A 22167-nucleotide genomic window follows, 5' to 3' on the forward strand; every position below is an offset into this window, starting at 1 on the left:
TTCAACGTCAGAGAGTTCTGTGGATCTTTTACGATTTATGACAAACTGTATGCGTCGCTGTTCGGTGTGCGCGTATCGAATGAAGTTAGCTTGGCTGGTTGGCCTTCTGCGATAAAACCAACTTCACCTTCACAACCTTCAACTGGCACCTTTGAAGAAATTATTGAAGAACCAATTTCTAAAATTAATCTGTACTGCGCTGTGATCGCCTACTACAGAAATTATGGTAAAATGTAAAACTGTAGTAAGTCTATAAAAATACGCTATACAAATCGGATCCACGATTAAAGTCTGTATTTTTGACAACTCAAAGACGATGAAGACGAAAATTCATTATATGTATGTATACGTATATATATATGTATATATGTATATATGTGTATATATATATATATATATCCAGTCGACTATTCTACATTAATAATGAATAACTATGTCACAAAGTTTACATGTGCACGGTTTTAGCACTGACATATATTTTCTTATTTTACCATATATTTCATCGATCCTATCCTATTCTTATCTTATCTTAAAAGATAACAGTGTTTGCGATCTGTCAAAAGTAATAGTTTACTTGTCAACAGACTACAATATATATTAATTACAGCTCTTGTATGTATAGAAATCACATTCCAATGTTACTGGAATTAGAATTTGTTTATCCTGGCAAATCGTGCCGTTTCACGTGTCAAGCTGTATTGAATTCATCACTTACTTATTCATTAAGGCAATATCCACTGTGGCATAGCAGACACATATCTAGTATATAGTAATGCCAGATAGTAAATATAGGTACTTATAGATAGATATATTGGTATAGTCGGTTTCATCACATTCAGCACCGTTGGGTATCAAGGTGCTTATTAGACGAAAAAAATATCAACCGCTCAATCGGAATTATATTGCATACGCACCCTTATAGATATTAACTATATCAACTTGCCGGGATAATACACAATTCGAACAATACGCTGTGGTTTTGCTCCATTTAATATTTTATATGACTGTTGTCTAGGAGCGAACTATAGTACGCAATATGGAGCTCCCATGGCATATATGTATTTATGTACTCTTGTCACAATTGCAACTAGTATATCTATACTCGAAGTGTTCAGACTATAGGACACGTACGCTATTGCAAAATTTGCCAATCATTGCGTTGCGCTAATCAATCGACTGGATCAGGCGTTGAAATATCAGTAAAATAATGCGATTCACAGTTCCGTTGCGGATCGATCGATTCGCATTAAGAAATCTAGTGAAGAAAATTTCAGTCAAGTATTATCATTATAGAATTTAAGTGTAGGAAAAGTCTTGCAACGGTATTGGCAAGTATGGGCAAATATGGGTACAATCTTACTGCTACCTAGATGCAGCATCTACTTGCGGTATAGATGGTAACTCCGAAAATCGTGAGAACGTAATCGTAGATTTAAAAAGTTACGACTAACCGCATCGTAGACTTCGAATACAGTGCAGAAGAATTCGTGAGATGCAATTGAAGTATAACTAATTATTTAACAAGTTTTTGAGGTTAGGAAGACATTGTGATATTTTCCTATCATATTTCCATTGACATTCCGTACCTTTTTCTTAAGCTTTTTAAATGTAGATTCGTTACATTATTCATCATACAACCAGTTTACAGTATTGCCAAAAAAATAAAATAATCGTTACCAAAAGTTCCAAGTTTTATTTTTTATTTTCTTTCAAAATCTAGGTTTTTATAAAAATAAAACTTTGTTCCGCCTACGGTAACACGTGCTCCATCCAAATTTTTCCCTAATTTAAGTAAACCAGTGGAAAACGGTTCGATTAAAGTTTGATTAATCTTCCTAACGTGTGTAACGAAAAAATATATCGATCCTCCGAGTATTAAGACGTACTATGCAATATACAATATATGCAATATACAATATATGCAATATCAAATGAATTGCTTACTACATAAAATAAAAAAATTCTCCGACGTAACAGCAAACGCTAAAAAATCATTCCTTGTCCCTCGGCATACAAAAGTCCCATTCTGCGCGTAGCCAGGTTAAATCGAAAGTTCAAAAATTCCCAAAGGATCCACTAAGCCCTCTATACGCAGACCGAACGATAGCGGAAGTCTTAAGAAAGCATGCAACCAGGTCATCTCACGTGCATGAATTCCTCTGGAGTTTCGCAAGTCTATTTATCGCTCCCACCGAGAGCAGCTGTTTCCGTGAGTATAAAACAGACATTCGCACTCGTCGCTATGATTCTGGTTATTACGTTGGAGAGTCTGCCGGGAGTGAGTTAACCTCGGTTAACCCCCGGTTAACCTCCCCGGCGCGAGGGACGTCCCGTTTACAGGAATCACGCGATACCGATTCTCATCTAGCCGGAGCGAGCTGTCTTATGAAAACGATAACGTATGCACCTAGTCCAACCCTGGCGAATCTAGAGATAGCACAGCCCACCATGAAGATCTGCACCGGGTGATCCTGCAGTAGACACCAGGTACGTGTACGTAGGATAAACCGACTTTTAAATAATCCTTAATGATCCAAGAAGATTGAGGGTCACAGATCAATGGAGTATATAGCCAAAGATAAATAATTTTCTATGGCGTGTATCAAGTCCATGGCCTCTCGTGTACTCGCGGTACTTAAGTGAATAAAAGGCTATCGGTACAAGTAATACGGGTAAGCTATAGCTATGGATCATTAAAGGATTCCATCACGTGTCTTATCGTTAGGTAACCGAATCGGGTAAGGAATCGTGGAGCGCCGATGGTAGCACGCATTAGGGACCGTATAGGTTGGTATACTTCTATACGAGAAGCAACCACCTGTGCGCATAGCTAATACCATATAATAAGGACTCATGCATATGAATTTAGTGGGCCAGTCTACCCGCTTATCGTCGAATCTATCGGAGCACAACACACAGAACGCCAACCCTTTGGATACGCATAATAATGTTTCACCGGGCCGAAGCAGAACCCTGGTTTCGGGCCCAGGCTCGTCATGCGTGCCGTGCGGTATGCCACGGCTGCCAAGAACACCCTGTACCGTGTAGAAGAGATATACGCTACGCTAATATCCGTGGCGACTTCTTATAACCCTAATAATACTTGGAATAATAAAAGGGACAGATGTGCCCCCGACTAGAGCAAATCCCCGCCTACCCGTCGACTCTACAGACATTACAAGTCCTCCGGCGAAGAGTTCTTATTAAAAATAATTTAACGTTCAACAAGCAACAATTTACCGTCCAGCAGCTTCTTGCCCGTTCCTCTCCCTGTATTCGATGCTAACACAAGTTAGCGATTGTCAATCCTACATCAGGTAACCACACGGCGAGTCGGTCCAGTTCCTCAAAATATTGGTCAGTCCGACTTTCTCGTGGACAGATGCTCGAGTTTTTTTTTTCTCCGCGTGAGAGCATGTTCCCTGACTTTTTGCTCCTGCGAATGTACATAATGAATACGTGCGTATCTGACGTTTTGCTCGCACTGCCGAACCTGCGGCCCCGCTCTCGGCCCTGGTGGCGCTCGCGATAATAATGAATAGGGTGGTAAAGCGGGCGAGAGAAAGAGAGAGGTGAACAGCGAAGAGGGTGGCCAGGAGGAAGGAGAAGCTAAGCTGGTAGGAGAGAAGTCGAGTTAAACGAACACCTGTGCCAACTGGGGCGCATCCGAGGCACAGACGGATGGACGAGCGAACGGGTGGACAAAACAGGTGGGCCGCACGCCGGGATTCTTGCATCGGTTTGACTTAATTCATGAGTTCTCATCGGGCGACCGTAGCGAGCAGCCAGACAGGTAGGTATAGATAGTGTGCGAGTCGGCCGCTCTGCGTCGGTGCGTGTTACGCGACACGTATAAATGCAGTAGGCATTTACGCACGCGGCCACGAGGACCTCCTGATGACGTCCATCGGTTCAGCTTTCTTGGTCCATGAACTACGGCGGTGGCCAAGTTCATATTTGTGCTGTAGATATGCATACGTACAATGCTCCGTGTCTGAATAGGGCTACTAGGTGGACTCCCTTCGCTTATCCATCTTCGTCTATGCATTTATATGCATATGGTGGGTTCACCGAGCAACAAAGTCTTTCTTTACCACCTCGATTCCACTGGCGTTCACGCGCATCACGTGACAGACCGTTCGCGATAGGACACCGCACTCTGCTTCCCAATCCGTCTTGCTCCTCGAGGCATGCGCACCTAGGAGACAATAAAACGAGCGTGAAACCGCACTCGAATTCATAACGAATAGGAATGCAAGTGCCGTATCATTTACCAAGGTAAAAGTCGGCTGGGTTATACCTATACAACGTCGGATGGGTGGATGGTTAGGTGGGAATGGTTGCGGTCCGTCATCGCTAAACGCCGAAACCGCAGCCAGATGTTCAGATCGCAAAGGTATTAAGAACCGTGCCAGCTGCATTCGCGTAGTCCATCCATGTAGGTCGTCTTCGAACACATGACCACGTGAAATGTACATACGTATCTCCATTAGCTCCGAACTCCGTTTAGTCCTGGATACAGAGAAAAGAAATGTAACACGGAGTGCCGTCGAGTGTGTGGACGGCGTGCTAAATTTATCAATGGATCTTAGTATGATAATAAGCTAATCGGATGTATTATACGACGAGGGGCCCCGACGTTTCCCGGCTTAAGTGGATGCCGCGGGATGAATTAAGCCGGGCAAAAATGAAGAGAGAAGACAATGAGAGGAAGTGAAGGTCCAACGAACGCGCCTCGTTTCAACCTTCCTTTCTCAATTCCAGTATATTGTATCCATCTACCGGGAACCTATCTGGCTAGGCAGGTACCATTATAGGAAGTTCAAGAGAGGCGAGATATCCATCCATCCGACGAGCGTGCTCCTACCATATTCCTGTGCCGGTAGGCTAACCGCAATCGTTCCCCGGTGTCCCCGTTATATCCACGCATAATGCGGAATTCGTAATTAGTCCGGTATACCGAATCGCGATCTACACGCATTCATCAGTGCTTCCACACTGCCTACGTCCAATGAAAACGTCTACTTCCCTTCCGTACAGAGAGTGATTACCGATTCTACCATAAGGTACGCATCCCTCGGTACATGTTCGTCTTCTTCTTTTTTTTTTCTCTATTCGCCCGTTTCTCTCTATTATGCTCCGTGTATTCATTCTCCTGCAGATCACAGCCTGAACCGCACGCTCTCGCCTGGCGTTATCCTTTACTTCCATATGTACTCGGCAATAGCCGGGTAAGCGCTTGCGAGAGCGTTAGGATCGTGTGCGTAAGCGATGCGTGAGAGGTGCGTGCCTCGTGCGTCGGAGACTGTGTGCAAACGTGTGTAATGGGAAGGGAGGAGCACCAGCTGGCGTCAGAGTGACAAGATCTAAAATTAGAGCGCGCCTGTGTTGCGTGTCGATCGTCGCATGCGCATATCGTACGCCCCTTTCCGGCTTCAGCTTATTTTCATAACTTCTTTCAATTTTTTCTCCTCGCAGCGTCCTCCGACCGGAGGAGAAACCGTGAGAAGGGGATCGATACGGCGTGTCGTTGTAGTCGGGACCGACTGCGGAACTGACTAAATGCCATTGTGTCCTCCATTCTATCCATAGCTTTTTTTATTTTTTTCAAGTTTTCCTCTTCCTCCTCTTTCACCCACTCCTTCGCCCTTGGGTACATCCCTCGGAGCTCGCTTTCACCTCGCAGCATCTCCTCCTGTCAAAGGACACCCATCCGGTTATTTATTACAATCGATTAAAATCATTTCTCCTACGTCTCACTCGACCTCCCTCTTGCGCGACTATCGCCATTCGCTCTCTTCGTGCTTTTTCTTCGCCTACCAGTGGCACCGGCAAGCAGAACGGCAGTACAGTCCCGCGAGAAAAATAATGACTATCGCATGTGTACCTCCACCTATAATTTACCAAGTGGAGGGACGCATACGACCCCAGTAGTTCTAACCTTACCAACCATCTACTTTGACTAAGTGTACCTATAGTATTCGCACGGGCTAGATGACCGTCTTGCTCAGCCAGACTGCGCAAGCTACCTTGCCTGACGTAGCTCACCTTGCACGCTCCTGGAAACAGTTGCCACTGCGACTTCCCTTTGACAACCAGCGAATTAGGCTGAGCCCAGGAAAATTTTCATAGGAATCCCTGCGCTGCCCAGCCACCTCATTCTCATCCTCCTAATCCTCAGGTTTAAACAATCAGGGTGGATTTCACGTGCGGGTGGAAGCCCCTGCGGAAATCGGTTACTATGTAATTTAAAGCGCTGCCTGTCCTTCTTCGTTGCTTCTACCTCTTTCCTTGGCAGGATGTCTTATTCGCATTCCTCTGTCTTTGCGAATCTTCTCATGCAGGATAGCTAATCAGGATATTCTTGATAGTCGGTACGCTTAACGGGGCGTTTCATGGTATTCCGGGAAATCGCAAGATAAGCAGCATACTTTTTTCTATCCACTCCCATTGGATACGCATAGCGCTGTGGATTCCGGTACAGGTTTAAAACACTGGCTACAGGTACGTTCTATAGCAACGTGCCAAAAGCACCAGTCGACGAAACTAATGGATAGTGGAGCGTGGCCCCGCGATACTCAGCCGTTCCATTGACTAATTGCTTTCTTTCATTGGGCATCATTGTCGCTCCTCGGCATTATACGGATTTCAAGGGGTCTCCGGGAAGTCGAGTATTACCCATATTCATCGACGACTTTTTCACTCGAGCTGAAAACAACAAAAAAAGAAACGAACTTTAAGGTCGCCCGAGGAATCACTTGTCGCACGTATACACGGAGATTCTACGAACGTATGAAATTTACAATGTCCACGATGTGTGCAAGAGTCACGTGTATACGGATGTATACCCGTATAGTACTTAACGTATGGACGTTTGCCTTTTACCAGTTCAAAAGTTTCGAGAGACCTCGCCTTTTTTTTAGCGTAGTCACTTCACTTATTCTCTCTCACTCTTTTGTGGATATGCATGCGTACTCTTATTCGCTGTTCCTCGCTCTATCTCTCTCTCTGGTATCCTATCAGGTTAATTTTGTCCAGTATGAACGCGGGGGTGAATCCCCGGTAGTCGATTGAGCGTTTCGTGGGACGATGGGCTGAAGAAAAAGGAAAAAAAAGAAAAAAGAAAAATGACGTCGTGGGTGAAGCCAATTTCGTGCGAGGTGACGCGCATAGGACCCCGTGAGAAACGGGAGCACTGCTAGTAGTCATACATACCTCCCACGATCAGGCCAGACCAGGCGAAGAAGGGCCTCTGAGCAAATCAGTCGGCCACCTATGTGACGTATTTTTGACTTGTTCGCTGCCCCACGGTCTAGCTGATGACGCGACCAAGAAATAATGGACGCGCCAGGACGCGTCAGCGAGTAGGCCCTCTGCGACGCACTGACGTTTCCGTTGTCCAGATCGAGGAGCCGATCGTTTGCCTTGTGAACCTAAACGAAAAGTGATGTTCAGTTATACGCAGTGCACAGAAGCTAGGGTAAAAACGAGTGTGATTAGGAGTAAAAGAAAGAAATCCCAGCATTGCGTGTTGCGTACTGGAAATGTTCGATCGGCGGCCATAACAGCGAGCCCCGAGGGATGTACAGAAGGCAGGCAGGTAGGTGTAGGTATCGGACGATAAAAATGGCCGAATCCGATAATCAAGGAATCGCAGACACATTACATAACTTGGCAGCCTGATTTTAACGGGCGTCCTGGATGTTACGGAGGCATGAATTACATTAGCGAGAGCGCAGATGCGTACCGAATATACGACTGTGAAGAATTGTACCATTGGCGCGCCAGGTTTAAAAAGTCGGCGCACCATATTGCAAGATAGGATCTCTCGCGGTAGCACCGGCTGGATGAGATAGAATCAAACCAAACGAAACCCTTTGCTCGGCTTTCAGCCACCTTGCTCGCGCGCTCGATTCGGCCGCCGCTAGCGCCTTCAAAGAATATCGCCATCTGTGCCTCATTAGCTTAAGCGGTACAAACAGTCTGTGGTCTCTCACCTCGTGAAAGGAACCGGGACGCTCTGTCTCTTTTCGAACCAGAGGCCTTCCGCTGCTCTCCTCTCGCTCCCTTGCTCTCCTACTTCCTTGCCTACCTTTCATACTCGTTCGCTTCTTCGGTTGCTCGCTCGCTTCCTCCTTTCCAGGCTTGGCTGCCTCCTTGCTTGCTTGCCTGCCTGCCTTCGCGCCCGCTCCTTAACGGCCATTATACGGACTATTACCTTACTCCTCGGGTGGAAAACTGCCGAGCGCGAATGGAATGGAAATACACGGGTATGCCGGACGGGGAGGCTGGAAACGACTTCATTCGTATTTGCGATCCACTGTTCTCCTGGCAGGTACACTTTACTTGTCCGTAGGAACTCTCTGGCGCGTCGTTATTAGACGGTATATAGCTACTGCTCACTGCGAGGTTATAATGTGGAATAAATTGACGCTGCCCGATAATTTACTGATGCTGTTACGGGTTTCGAGTAGTAAACGAGTGTTGGCTCTCGTGTTATAACTGGCGGCTACTGCCGGCATGAGACCCTCGGGCATCCTCGGGTATCTCGAACCGAGGACACCGCGATGACGCTATACAAATATGAAGTTTGACATTTAATGCGCTAGCATTATGAATATGGCTCGTCTGCGTTACTACAGGCGCCAGGAGGCTCCTGGTCTTTTTTGTCACAGAGTCACCGGAGGATAAAGACTTGTTTAAAATGAGCAAACCCTGGAGACGACGGATGGTAGCGAGCTTCCAATTTATGTATTTGTACAGGTGCAACAATTGTATCTTGTCGTAGCCATAGGGGATCATCAGGTTGGAACTGGGGTGCATAGTAGCGCATGGTGGCATACAGAAGCGCGTTCCTGAGAACGAGACGGATACAGCTATTGATTTCGATCGCAGTCGGTAAATGCCGGAAGTCCATTCTGTGCATCAGCCAGAGAGAGAGAGAGAGAGAGAGGGGGGAAGATAGTGGGTGTGAAACGCCGAGGGAGACGAGGAGTGAATATTCCAGAGGCAAAAGAAACAAGTGCAAGGTGAGGAGGTGTGAGGATACCAAGCGAGCCGTGCTATCCTTATATCCCACTAGCGGCGACCTACGAGCGTTCTTAAAGTGGAGAAAAAGAGAAGTAACAAGTGAGAAGGAAGATGAGCTCAGGGCATTGTCTTGACGAAAGAGACGAGGTAAGCGCGGAAGCCGGGTAAATGGTTCGTATGCTTTTGGTAGCGATCGGCCACGGGCTTTACCGGTAATACGTAATACGTACACGGTTACGTATCAACGTTAGACTAGGTGGCCGCCACCCACGCTGCTTCTGAGCTGCCCGAGGAGCAACGAAAATGAAGAAGGGACATGAGACACGATGGAGACGGAGGCAATGCGGCTCGAGCAGACAGGGAAGGTATATATACTGCTAGGTATGAGCTGTAGGTAGCAAACTGAAAGGCGAAGGAGTTCGGGGCCCCCCCGAGTAATGCACGACGATGTACGTACGCGTACGACAATGCCAGTCTCGTACAATGAGAAAGGAGGAGCATTGAAAGGCAAATGAGCCTTCGGTTTCTCGCCTCCTTGGGGCTCTTTCTATTACGCACCCACATCCGCTGCCTTTCAAGTAGCACCCCAAACACGTTACGCAAATTAATGCCACGTTAACACGGCCTTTTTCGGTTGACCAGCCGAAGGAGTGTCAGTATTCGGAGGATCATTTTAATAATGATTTATCGCCGCTCGACGAGGCTAATTATTTACCAGCGAGCACAATGCTGCCGGGCCTTTTTACACGCACGCGCTCTCTTGCGTAGATATCACTATACCTGCATGCCTGCCTACCTGACTGACTGACTGACTGACTGCCTATATATCTACCTGCCTGCCTGTCTGCATTCACAGGGAAAATATATTCGGGGAAACCGACTCTAAACGGAGTCAACCCACGAAACGCCCTCTATGAACTTTGACACCTTGTCGAAGGTATTTAGACTCGTCGATGTTCGGGTGCCCTCGGTATTTGCCATCTTCTTCATAATCCCCTAATACCGTGTCAACCCCATTTGACCCTAAACGGCCCTGTAGGCTTATATTCAATCGCGTCGACGCGCTTTCAATCCAGTTCCAACGATCCCACGTCACCGTTTCTTTTCGGTGACCTTATTGATTCCTTTTGCTCCTTCGATTCTTCTTTTCTTCTTTTCAACATTTAATTACGCGCTCCATACGGCCACGTGCGTACAGGTGGCTTGGACGGCACGAACCATCCCAGACCCGTGATGCTTCTTTGCGATTGGGACCTTCGGTACTCGTGCTCCTTTTTTTATCATTAAAATCCCAACGAAACGTCAATCTGCCTGGCGATCTTCTGGCAGCCTAAAGAGAGACACGAGAAATATAAGCTCAATGGCGAATCGATTAGGACGTCCTCGTTATATTGACCTATTCTTTTTTTCTCAGATCTTCGTATTCAGTCCATTCTTTTTTTCACCTTCTTTCCGGAACGGGACGGACGCATAAATTTTCCCAAACGTTCCACCAGGGCGCCGTTCGGTCGTTAAGGAATTAATTATACAAGATTCTCAATGGCTAGGGACATTCGAATTCCAAACTCGTGCGAGTATAACGATTCTGACTATTTCACTCGCCATTCATTCGGTTTTTCTTCGCTTTTCTACGATTCATCCCTCCTGCGTCTCTTTATTTTGTTTTCTTTTTTTGTTATATTCTCTCATTTTTCTTCTTCTCATCCCTTGTACCTGTTTGGAATAATCTTTATTATTACATTTGCTTTTATTTTAACTTCAGTATGGCGATGAGCATCATAGCAGAGTACCGTTTCGCTGGTCTCAATTATTACAAACGGTACCTCTTCGAAATTACTTTGTTCACACTGTTCACCTCCTGGACTTTATCATTGGGCTGAAATAGTAGTACTTCATAGGTAACAATGCCTTCTGTTTATTCTAAGCGGATTTCCGATTAATTGGTCGTTCGTACGCAACGCAAAGCCAGGGAATTACAAGTTTTACGAATGGCTTCGTACTCGTCAATAGTTTGCGTATTCAGATTCACTGAACTATGTACCTTTGTACGTACTTAGTAATAGGATCAGTAGTAACGATGCCCTTATCCCATGTACAACTATGCTATACAATTGTAATCCTTCTACAACTAAAATATGACATAGAGAGGTTAAATATATATGATTTTTAATGCAAAAAATCTTACCTGCTATATATGCATATCACTCATAGATACTATAAAGTCTATTACGAATTTTACTACGAGTGCTGCGAATTTCATTGCATCTTTGTTAAATACACGGCGAAAAGAAACTCAGCGAAATTTGCAATACTCGTCGTAAGTTTTGTAAGACACTCTATACGTACATACAATAATACTGAATTTAAAGAGCTGTTAAGAGCCACCTGGAGCTGGGCTATCGAACTGTTTTCTGTGTGGGCTGTGTGTTCATTACTGCCGCCCTTATTACCAGTCGGTAAACGTCCAAGAATATCGTCTTAACCAATCCTTGGTAATACAGGGCTTAACACTTATAATTGCGGTTAATCAAAAGTGTCGCCTAGTACTTTCAAATACAGTTTAATGCAAAGAAATGAATCAACAATTTTTTTAAATCATAGATATACATTCCTATATATAAAAATATTTCTGATAACCAAAAAATAATTTATTCTCGATCTTGGATACTCGTTATCTATTTTTTTCCAACTGCACGATTACATACGCGTGATCTTGTTTGATAGTATACATATATTTACTTTGTACACGTGTCTTTCTTGATGATCATCATGTCAGCACACAAGCAATTAGTCGTAAGCGATATAGGCTGCAGCTGAAATTACAAATGGAATCTTTAATGGCTGAATAACTCTTACAGTTATCACACAAAAATGCCATTCTGGAATGGCAAAAACATTTGCAGCTGTTTGACAAAAGTAACAGATAAGGACGCCATGCGAGAATAAAATTATATAAGGTGAATGGCCCAGTAATCGGCATATACCACCAATCGTCTGTTGTATTATAATACTGTAAATTTTTCTATAGTCAAAGCACACATTGACTACTACTGGGAGCATGGCCGATGATTGGGCCATCTACCCTCTCTATATGACAAAAAAAGGCTTGAATGCAGGCTGAGTCCATTTCCTAAATTAACGGGTATGTTCAGCAGAAACACCGCTGAGGGAGCAAGTACATTTGATTGGTCATTTGATCATTAATCTTGAAACAGTGTGATATTTGACCAATCAAATGTATTTGCTCCCACAGCGGTGTTTCTGCTGAACATACCCAATGATTGTAGTCCCTCTAGTAAGAGTCCGGCCAACGGTAGGGCTTGTTAGTGATTGGCTCCGCCATATTATGGGCTCTTTCGGGAATAGAATGGGGTGTGTGAATACGTATATGGGAGAGATTTGCATTGTGTAGTGTGCGTAGCGTTAAGCCCTAGGGCGGCCGTAGCCCAGTGGATAGGGTAGCGGATTCACGACCGAAAGGTTGGAGGTTCGCGCCCAGCTTCCAGCGGCATTCACCAATGGGTTTTCATATGAAAACTTAAGTGAGTATTTATACGGATTTCGCCCAACACTGTTCGGATTCGGTGTATAAACTTTGTAGGTCCCCTCACGCTGAGTTGAATAAGGCCCGTCTCGCAAGGTACATCGCCATCTAGTGTCGAACTTCCAATCCTTGATTATTAGGACTAGTTACTGGCACATGTCCCCCATTGGGGATACAGCCAAAAGGAAAGGAAGGAAGGAAGCGTTAAGCCCTGTACGGCGGGCTGCTTGTACTTGGCGCGAGACTCGACCGAGTCTCGCGCAATGTCATGGTGGCGCCAAACAAGCCCTTAATATGGCGTCCCTTCCGGGTGTTGGCCGGACTCTTACTAGAGGGACTCTAAATGATGGCATACGGGAGCGCCACACCAGATGGTATTCACTCAAAGTACAATAATGGCGGTATATTTAATTCTGTAAAAATATTGTAAGAGTCTTCATATTGGAAATTAATTTCAATTAAATTATCGCTAATGATAACATACAAATGATAACCTCTGCAAGATCTTGTTTCTAACGTTTTCCTTGTTCGGTGACCATTAAATAGATGATGATGCTTTCAACGGACGGCGATTCGGCCATGTTTGCCAGACTACAGTCAAACAATATTATCGCCAGACTCGTGGCAACTTTTGACCGAACTGTGATAATTGAGTCTTTATCAGTCTGATTAACTACTTGTCTTCGCGCTTTCTAAGGCACTCATCGTTCAACCATTATCGAGAGTGTCAGTATTTTTGTCCTTTTCATTTATTACTCAAATCTTACAGAAGAAGAGTGTGCAGTATGGCATCCCAGGTTGGTATTCCGAACGTCAGATTGCAACAGTTATATGGAGAATTTCGAACACCCGTTAGAATTCTTTATTTTCAGATATACGAATTTAACGTGGAAATGACCTGCGGTGGATGCTCTGGAGCGGTCGAAAAAGTTCTTGACAGCAAATCTGGTGAACTTTTTATATTTGGCAAAAATAATTTGTAATACATTGCACGGTGCAAGAATATAACTAGCATTGAACAGCATATACGTTTTTGTAGATTTTGGCGGGTTTTCCTTAAATTCATCTTTTCTGTTTCAGGTGTCGAAAATGTGAGAATTGATCTTCCTGCTAAAAAGGTCTATGTAAAGTCCACTCTCTCCTCTGACGAAATTTTAAGTTACATTAAGAAAACTGGTAAAGCTTGCTCCTTTGTGGGTATACAAACCTAAATAATCTTTGTTTAATGGCCATATGGCAGCTTCTAAATATTTCCTAAAAGATTCCGTTAAAAATACATTTTCTGTTTATTATGCATATAAACGTTATAACGTATATTCTATATTCGTTAAATAAAAAAAAAATAAACGTACACTTATAAACGAGTTTTTCATTAATTTAAGTCTGTCACCTTATTAATGCCAAATGGAAAAACCAATGAGGCAGATTTTTATATATCAATAAGGTGAATAAATCTACTTTAAGATATTACAAGATCGTTAATTCTTTTTCATTAGCAGATAAGTGTAAAGTCAAGTAATGACGCTGGAACGTTATTCAGATTATGTTAATGATGGAGGTTCCAAGTACGTGTCAAGATTATTTTTTTAACTCATCCTCTACAATGCTTAATCGCTCTTCCAAGAGCACTACTGTATCGCGTAGAGACTCGACTTGCTGACTAAGAGATTCCACAACGCTGCTTGTTTGATTAGGTGATTGTAAACATGTACGTGATGGCGACTCAGGTAACCCAAACTTTGCAATATGACCCTTTTCAAACGGCTTCTTCTGTCTCATGTTGATAACTTCCACTCGAACATTTTCTCCTGGTAAATTAGCAATAGGACCTTGACAAAGTTTAGGCTCAGAAATTATGTCTAAATCCAGATCCTCTACAGAAGGCACTGGAGACTGCTTCTAGAGGAAAGAAGTTGAATTTAAAATATTGATCGCCTCGTACATTACATACTAATAAACGTTTACCTCTATTGTTTCTGAATCTTTAACGTCATCATAATCGACCTGGAGAGGTTTTGAAGGACCGTTATCACGTTTTGATTTAGTAGCTTTTGAAGATATTAATTGTCTGGGACGCTTTCTTGCACGATCGTCTTTGTCGAAATTGGATTTCCATAATAGCAGTTGTCGATCAGCTCCACCCGATGCAAAGAAATCACCGTCGCCCGAGAATGCTAAGGATGTTACAGCCGAACAATGTCCTTTTAATGTATAGATGGGACGGCCTTCGAGTAGATCCAATATCTGTCATATGGAATCTTGGTATAGGATGAAATTAAATACAGAATTTATACACAAGATATTAGAAGCAACGTTACCTTCATTGTAGAATCTTGAGAGCCTGTTAACATAAAATTACCATTAGGATGAAATTTGGCCTTGTTTATTGCACCATTGTGTGCTGCATAATGCTGATGCAAGGAGTCTGTTCTTAGATCGTAGAGTTTTACACAACCACCTACATTAGCAGATCCTATTGCAGCTCCACTTGGATGAAACTCAACATCGACTGCAGGACCTATTTTAATCAATATATTATTTAAAAGATATGACCAACTTAACTCTATTATATTCTACACAAACCTTTAATCTCATTAAATGTTTTTATACACTGTCCGTTTCCCATATCCCATACTCTAATAGTCTTATCATCGCTGCATGATACAATGAGCCGTCCATCTGGGGAAAACTTTGCTGATCTCACCCAGTTTGTGTGATCAGTAAACGATGCAAGGAATCTTCTTCGACAAACCATCCAGACCTTAATGCTCTTATCATCAGAAGCAGTCACTAGCTACAACATTCAAAGAATTCCAAATCGAAAATCAAATTTACAGGAGTTATTAATATTTGTTAGATCATACCACGTTTCTATAAACCAACCCTCTGACCATCCAGACTGAACTGTACAGATCTCACAGCTCCCATGTGTGCTCTGAAATCCAGAGATTGTCCCTGAATCTTTGGGACCCATATTCTCACAGACCGATCCCTTGATGCACTAGCTATGACTTCTCCAGATGGAGAGTAGGCAACATCCAAGACTACGTCTTTGTGCGCATAAAATTTATATGCACGTACAGACTCATTAAAATTCCATACCATTAAGGTACGGTCAAGACTGCTGGATGCTATTTGGTTTGAATTTGGGTGAAAAGATAAGCCAGTTAGAGTATCTTTATGTCCTTTAAAATGTCTCTCTACTGCTGGATCAGCAGCAACGAGAGATATTTTTTTATTTTGATTCATATTTCCGTCCCAACCCAACTCTTATACTTTTAAAACTTTTGTGGCAATTTCAAATCTTGCTTCTCCAACTCCAACGCATGTCACTTTAGTTTCCTTTCTTAACAGCCTCTTCGCAGTGCCTCCTTGTCATCGCTCCAGTTTAACAGTTGCGCTTCGTTCAAAAGCACTAACTACGTTAATCAAGATTCGAAAAGAGCAGCGCCCTCAATATTTACAATAGGTCTGTTCTCTTTGCCTACAATTTATGCACTTTTCAAAAAGTGCAGATTCTCACTGGTTACTTAAAAATATCATCCAATAAAAAATTCCATTTTTTGAAAAGTGCAGAAAACGTAGGTAACGAGAACAGAACTAAACGACAGCCATTGCACTTGGATATCCTGTAGGTATAAAATGAACATTGACAAACTACTTAAATCCTTCTTAAAAGCACATACATATTAGAACATTTTTTATATATATAAATATATATCTCAAGATTGCACCAAACAATTATATTTGTTTTTAATATACAAACAAGGACAATCACTTTCCTCTAGTCCCCATTGTAATTCAGGCAACAAAAAGAAGTAAGCAGTATTCATTTGGCATGCCATTGATTTACTTTATTCGAATCTTTTTTTTGTCGTTATGAGAACAATTTAAAAACTAGTTGAACATTTACAAATTATGATAATAGGCTAGATAGCATGTTTGAATTAGATCTTTATTTGGAAGATACATAGGTATTGATAGGATAGTTGAACGTAACTGTAGGTGTCAAGAAGGAAATAGGTGATCAAACACAAAATGTACAAACGAAATACAATACAGTACTTTTTCTTTTTCTTATCACTTGTTTGACGATACGTGAGCATGGCTTTCTCAATGGCGCACTAAAGAAGGGGACTGGGGACACGTCTTTCGCTGACATCCTAGTCAATAGTAATTGTACATTCGACCTTGACTTACATGCTAAAGCTTCCGCATTTCTCTCGCACTCATTGTTTCATTTAAAAAATAATATATCATCTTTCTGCGATTCAAAGGAAATCAGGTAAACAGTTTCTTCTTAAATTTGACAGTTCCATGCACAACGATCTACATCGTTTGCTCGACATTTCACCGCACCGGCAACGCCTTCTTCAAAAGAAATCTGCATCCGGCGAAAACGGGGAAGCCGAAGGCATGTTAAAAAAAAAGCAATACAGCACATAAGGATGCAAAGAAACTAATAATAATCTATTACGAGATTCACCCGACGCGTCGGCGTCGAGTTCGATATTTTTAACGTACTTATCTAATTATAATAGGTTCTAGGACGCATCTAATAAATCCTCGTCAACCAACTGACAATGGAATCATATAGCGTAGGCGCTCAGTATTTCATTTCAAGAAATAATTGGAGATAAATGACACTGAGTAAAAAGAACAAAGATAGACGTTAGTAAGAAAAAAAAAAAAAATGATGTAAGACACTATTGTCGAGTCCTCCCTCTTCTCCGGGATTAACCGTTAGAATTCCGCCGGTACGGAAGCCGGAAAACAAAGTGATGGTCGCGCAGGTAGTTTACTGTTATAATCACCTTAATTGATATTTTATTAAACATATTCGTGGGTCTACCTGTGTGAGTACGTTTCCCGGTGTAAATACTTAAAATGTCGCTGGTATCGTTTGTGTCTTATGAAAAGACACGTGTACATACATCCTCTCTCTACATGTATCTGTGTGTCCATCGTATTATTCTCCACGTAAACTGCCGTAAGTGTAAGTTCTCATAATCTTTTTTTTTGTATTTTTTTATAATAAAATTATTTTTCTAATCTTTGTCGATCAGCTGTTGTTGCCCTGTGAAAACTGCCTTCTGTCACAACACAATAATACTTGCGTGGTGGGTTGATATTATTTCGGAATTTGGCCGATCTTGCTTGCATTAAAGATGTTTTAAACACCGTCGTTTTACCTCTTCTTTTAATCTTTACTTTTTTCTCGTGTTTTCTTCATTTTTGCTTCTTATCTTGTCATTATACTGTTGTTTATCGTCAACCGTTTCTCGATAATAAGAATAGTACTCTTTCCCTCTTTATTCTTGTCTGGTTAGTTCTGGGGCACCAAATTCAAATTCCAAGGTTTTTTTTATTCGCATCTCGCGTTCAATAGCCGCGCTTTTATGAAACACTCTAGGTTTCAAGAATCGACAAATATCCTGAACTCTTAACGTGATCCCCGAAGTTTAGGCTTACAGTCCCCAAAGGGTCTAATAAAATTTTGCGAATCAGCAGACAGCGAGAAGAAATATCGCACGACATGAAAGATTTGATGTGCACGATTTTTGTATTCCCGTTTATCGAATCGCTTGAGAATATAGTTTTTAAAAAAACCATAATGTTAATGTCGCCCGAGTTTCTTTCACTTTTTAACCAATACTCGAGACCGGATACTCGTGTCGTTTGGTACAAGATGCCGATTGCGCGTCCGCTATATTGTTTCACGTACGTCTCCACTGTGTCCCGATATAAGTTTTCCAGTACTGTGAAAATGACGTTATTACGGTATACTGTGATGTTATGTCACTTTCATAGCACTGAAAGCTTATATCGGAAACACAGGGTTCGTGACACTGACAAACGAGTGCAAATGCAACAAACAAATGTCTCTCATTGTCACGGATTCAACGTAGAGTCTTTCGTAAATGCGGATAATTGAACTATAATTGTATAGAATTATTGAAAAGATTTTTCCCCATTCTCATTATGCTCTCATATAATGTGTTGCGCTCTTGCACGGTTGCGTTTTTTTTTACTGTTGCGTTTGGGGCTTACCGCGCGGTGCATAACCTCCGCGGTTTCCTGCCCTTTGACCTCGAAACTGTCCACGGCCACCTCTATCCATGCCACGATCACCACGTGGACCGCCTCTGGGACCACTGCCCCCTCTCTTAAAGCCACCGTTGTAACCTGTACTACCTTCGTTGTTATAGTTTCGCTGTTGATAGCCATTTTGATAGTTACTGTCGTTGCGATAGTAAGTCCCTGTTAAATAATGTAAGAAGAAAGTTTAGGTTACGTACTAAAAATTGCGCTAAGGTACAACTACAGCTTCTATTTCTCAAATTCTGTTTACCTTGACCACCGCCGCGACCATTCTGCTGATAGCCACCCCTGCCTCTACTATTGTAGCCATTGGAATTTCCACGTCTGCCACCTCGACCTCTGTAACCTCCACGTTGCTGCTCACCCCAAGGTTGCTGAGATGTTTGTTGTTGAGATTGTTGCTGGACTTGCGATGGCTGCTGTTGAGTTTCACTCTGATTCCATTCTGTCGTAGCTCCCTCAGAGAGCTGACACCAATCAACAGTTTCCGGTTGCTGTTCCAGTTTTGGTTCCCCGTTGGAACCTTCCTCCTGCGGTTGATCCATGCCTTCCTGCAGTAGTATAATGGCACTGTTTCTCATCTCCGTAACCATAGCACAAAAAAATTCTTTTACTGTATTTGACGAAGCGTACTTTTGTATTCTGCAATTGACCATCCTGAAGCGGTGACTGCTCGAAGCTCTGTGGTGGAGATTGCTGGGTCATTGGTTGCACCTGAGGTTGTTGCTGCTGAAATCCACCTGGATGCTGAGGACTGTATTGAATATTTGGCTGCTGATGAGACGGCGGCATAGGTATCGGTGGTGGAGGATTCGGGTTAGCGAATCCAGGAATGTGGGGCATGTCCTGTGGCGGCTGATGTTGATATATAACCTGCTGGGGTACAACGGTCGGGTTCGCGAAGTTCTGATTTGTGAAGGTTTGCGACGGAATGGGTGCATTCACTGTAGGAGGAATGTGAGATACGATAGGTGCCTGAGTAGTCACGTCGGATGAATCGAGTTCCGATTCCTGAAGGAAAAAGAAATTCGGGGTTCCTATCACGTCATTGATCCTTAGCACCTGTGGTGGCTGCTGTTGAACTGTCTGCTGCTGCTGTTGCGGTTGTTGCTGCTGTGGTTGTTGCGGTTGAGGAGTAGGTACAAAACCAGCAGCATTCGTGTAAAAAGATGTTTCAACAGGAGCAGCAGCATGAGGAGGAATCGGTTGCGCAACGACTGGAATTGGTCCTGAAACTGGAGCCGCGTCGGAAACAGGAAGTGGAGCTACTTGGACCGGAAAGTTAGGAATGGGAACCATGGATTCTGGTGGTGGAATGTGTCTATCGGGAGTATTGTACTCCTCGTTAACAGGTTCCTGAACGGTTGCATCAGCCACCGTTGCAGCTGCGACGACCTCGGCAACCTAGAATAAGTATTTAATATGTACTTGAAGCTATTAATTGACCTCAAAATTTATAATTAAGAACAATTCACCACCTCAGCTTCTGTCTTCTGGCTTCTGTCTTGTTGAACTTGATCAAAGTAGCCGCACTGGTTAACGGAAGTGATTATTTCTTTGATCTTGTTGTATGTTGTTCCCACAACTTCTTTTTGCTTGCCGTCTACAATAGCCACCAAATGCTCTGCAACCTTTTGCACTTGCTGAACAAAGGGCAGATCATCCTCCGTTTGTTTGTGCTTCACTGTTACTTCCAGGTAGAGGCTATCCAAGTACTTAAGATCATCTTCGGTCAGTTGTATGGCGCCATTCGTTCCAGCGAGAAAATCCTCACGTGCACCCTCATTACCCAGGCTTAACAATACGTCTTGTATGATTAAAACCTCACGTATCTAAATAGAAACATAGAATAAAACATTAACTATATTACAAAAGAGTAAGTAGAGAAGTAGAGATTTTCAATAATAGTATGTATTTAAAATAAAAAGTATGTGAAATGCAAGAGTGTTAATAATAATATTAATTTTCTCTATAAATGTTAACTACTATGATTTGAATTAAAAAGGACAGAGAGCAATTCAATACAAAAGTATAAGAAATCATTGTTCTACCTTGGCAATATCCTGTTGCATCCTCTCAGCTGCCTCTTTCCTGGCCTGCTTCTTTTGCTGTTTAGCAGCATCATTTGCAATAACAATGATCTGCTTGCACAGCTCACGGGTAATGTCCAGAGTTTGTTGTACTTCATCATATTTAGCCACTGCCCTCTTTTGATCTTGATCTAGTTCTTTGCCATTTTTCTGAAGGTCCCTGTACGTCTCTAGCTTTCCCTGTAGCAAATACAAGATAATTATAAACAATTAGAATTCAAACAATTGAAAAATACAAAGTAAATAAAACATAATACTCTTATTACATTCTAACAATGGGGATATTGAAAAGTAATTAGGAATGTAAATGATAGTGCTTTATTGAATTTAATCATTATACAATAGTAACATTGACAGATCATAACGCCATATATATATCCATATCTTATCGTTATACATATTATGATTATGATACATTTTGCCTCAAAGAGAATGGGAAAGATAAAGTACATCACTGCTTTGCTGTGTGAAAATTCAAATCTTCAGAATTTTTAGATATCACCACACAACAGATTCTTTACTGCACTGGTAGTTTCATATTTCAAAACACAAAGTTAAACATTTAGAAGGCAATGTAATATTAGTAACATACAGAGAAATTGTAATATAAAAATATTGAGTAATAAAATAGTTGCTAACAGTAATATAATCTTCATTGGGGATATGTTACTAAAACAGCATCAAAGTTAAGGCAAAGCGGAAAAGAACATCATTAGAAGAATGTCCAAGAAAAAGTTGCAAAAAGTCGGCAAACTGAGTCCACAGTAACATGGTGCATTGATGTAGACGGGAGACAACATGCATCCTGAACAAATATCAAGCATGGCTATAATTCATAGTCTCAAAAGAAACTCCTTGTAGACGATAAATCGCAGAAGCCGGTTCGACATGTTGTCAGATCATTGAACGGCGTAAAAAATCTCGTGTAGAAGGAACCGCCATGACATCAGTAAAGCGATAGGTAATATAGGATGCGTATAGCTCAACAAATATGTGCTTAACGTAATCATCAATCCTGAATGATACATGGGAAGATATTATCGTATCAGGAATGTCAAAATGAGAAGTAAAATCAGCGAATTCGTTATGAATTTTCGGGCGCGAGCACATGGCGCACGGCAGAAACATGGCGGACGTGGGTAGGAAGCCGCGACTTGACAGATGTAAAAATGCCGGATTGTATAGTTTTCGAGGTTAGCCTGATATTAGTAATTACCTTGCGTTTCTCGAGATTTCGTATCTTGTGCTCGAGGACGATAATCGCTTGCCGTATAGGATCGACGGCCTCCGTAGAGGCCTGTTTCTCTAGTTTAGGGTTGGCAGAAGGCATCCTTCACGGGCAACAAACGCGAACTGGAATGGTAGGGAATCGCGTGTAATGGGGCAAGCGATGAACACGAC

The 22167-nt window shown here is 42.5% G+C and overlaps 3 protein-coding genes and 1 long non-coding RNA gene across 6 annotated transcripts; 1 reads left to right on the forward strand and 3 right to left on the reverse strand.

Moving 5' to 3' along the window:
* Positions 1-4096: 4096 nt before the first annotated feature.
* LOC112494178 lies at positions 4097-6577 on the reverse strand. Its single transcript, XR_003059370.1, has 3 exons — positions 6049-6577; positions 4301-5695; positions 4097-4198 (listed from the first exon to the last, which is right to left on the reverse strand). It is a non-coding gene; the product is annotated as an uncharacterized LOC112494178 (long non-coding RNA).
* A 6413-nt stretch (positions 6578-12990) lies between these two features.
* Positions 12991-13938, forward strand: LOC107266917 (copper transport protein ATOX1 homolog). The gene is made up of 3 exons (XM_015737948.2): positions 12991-13371; positions 13447-13522; positions 13655-13938. The coding sequence occupies exons 1-3, from the start codon at positions 13360-13362 to the stop codon at positions 13783-13785; spliced, it is 219 nt and encodes a 72-aa protein (XP_015593434.1). The 5' UTR covers positions 12991-13359; the 3' UTR covers positions 13786-13938.
* On the reverse strand, positions 13842-16373 carry LOC107266916 (POC1 centriolar protein homolog A). Of its 3 annotated transcripts, XM_025083798.1 has the most exons (6): positions 15851-16373; positions 15458-15705; positions 15158-15368; positions 14893-15092; positions 14540-14818; positions 13842-14473 (listed from the first exon to the last, which is right to left on the reverse strand). In XM_025083798.1, the coding sequence occupies exons 2-6, from the start codon at positions 15677-15679 to the stop codon at positions 14153-14155; spliced, it is 1233 nt and encodes a 410-aa protein (XP_024939566.1). In that variant the 5' UTR covers positions 15680-15705; positions 15851-16373; the 3' UTR covers positions 13842-14152. The 3 variants fall into 3 exon arrangements, with proteins under 3 accessions (XP_024939566.1, XP_015593433.1, XP_015593432.1); XM_015737947.2 differs by having other exon boundaries at positions 13842-14470; positions 15458-16373; XM_015737946.2 differs by having other exon boundaries at positions 15458-16373.
* Positions 16374-16512: 139 nt separating this feature from the next.
* Positions 16513-22167, reverse strand: LOC107266915 (caprin homolog). The gene is made up of 6 exons (XM_015737944.2): positions 21983-22167; positions 20728-20946; positions 20155-20508; positions 19310-20080; positions 18927-19227; positions 16513-18835 (listed from the first exon to the last, which is right to left on the reverse strand). Exons 1-6 carry the CDS (start codon positions 22094-22096, stop codon positions 18603-18605), a joined length of 1992 nt encoding a protein of 663 aa, XP_015593430.1. The 5' UTR covers positions 22097-22167; the 3' UTR covers positions 16513-18602.

Source organism: Cephus cinctus, unplaced genomic scaffold (assembly GCF_000341935.2).
Source record: "Cephus cinctus unplaced genomic scaffold, Ccin1 Ccin1_scaffold0330, whole genome shotgun sequence".
NCBI lineage: Eukaryota > Metazoa > Arthropoda > Insecta > Hymenoptera > Cephidae > Cephus > Cephus cinctus.

Excerpts from the sequence above, each read along its gene's own strand:
- LOC107266915 (XM_015737944.2), bottom strand. The coding sequence starts at position 22,096 with ATGCCTTCTGCCAACCCTAAACTAGAGAAACAGGCCTCTACGGAGGCC. Across the intron at positions 20,509-20,727 it reads TGCAACAGGATATTGCCAAG|ATACGTGAGGTTTTAATCAT; the intron begins GTAGAACAATGA and ends GTTTCTATTTAG. Across the intron at positions 19,228-19,309 it reads GTCAATTGCAGAATACAAAA|GAAGGCATGGATCAACCGCA; the intron begins GTACGCTTCGTC and ends ATACTACTGCAG.
- LOC107266916 (XM_015737946.2), bottom strand. The coding sequence starts at position 15,823 with ATGAATCAAAATAAAAAAATATCTCTCGTTGCTGCTGATCCAGCAGTA. Across the intron at positions 15,093-15,157 it reads AACATTTAATGAGATTAAAG|GTCCTGCAGTCGATGTTGAG; the intron begins GTTTGTGTAGAA and ends TGATTAAAATAG. Across the intron at positions 14,819-14,892 it reads CTCAAGATTCTACAATGAAG|ATATTGGATCTACTCGAAGG; the intron begins GTAACGTTGCTT and ends TCCATATGACAG.
- LOC107266917 (XM_015737948.2), top strand. Across the intron at positions 13,523-13,654 it reads AGTTCTTGACAGCAAATCTG|GTGTCGAAAATGTGAGAATT; the intron begins GTGAACTTTTTA and ends TTTCTGTTTCAG.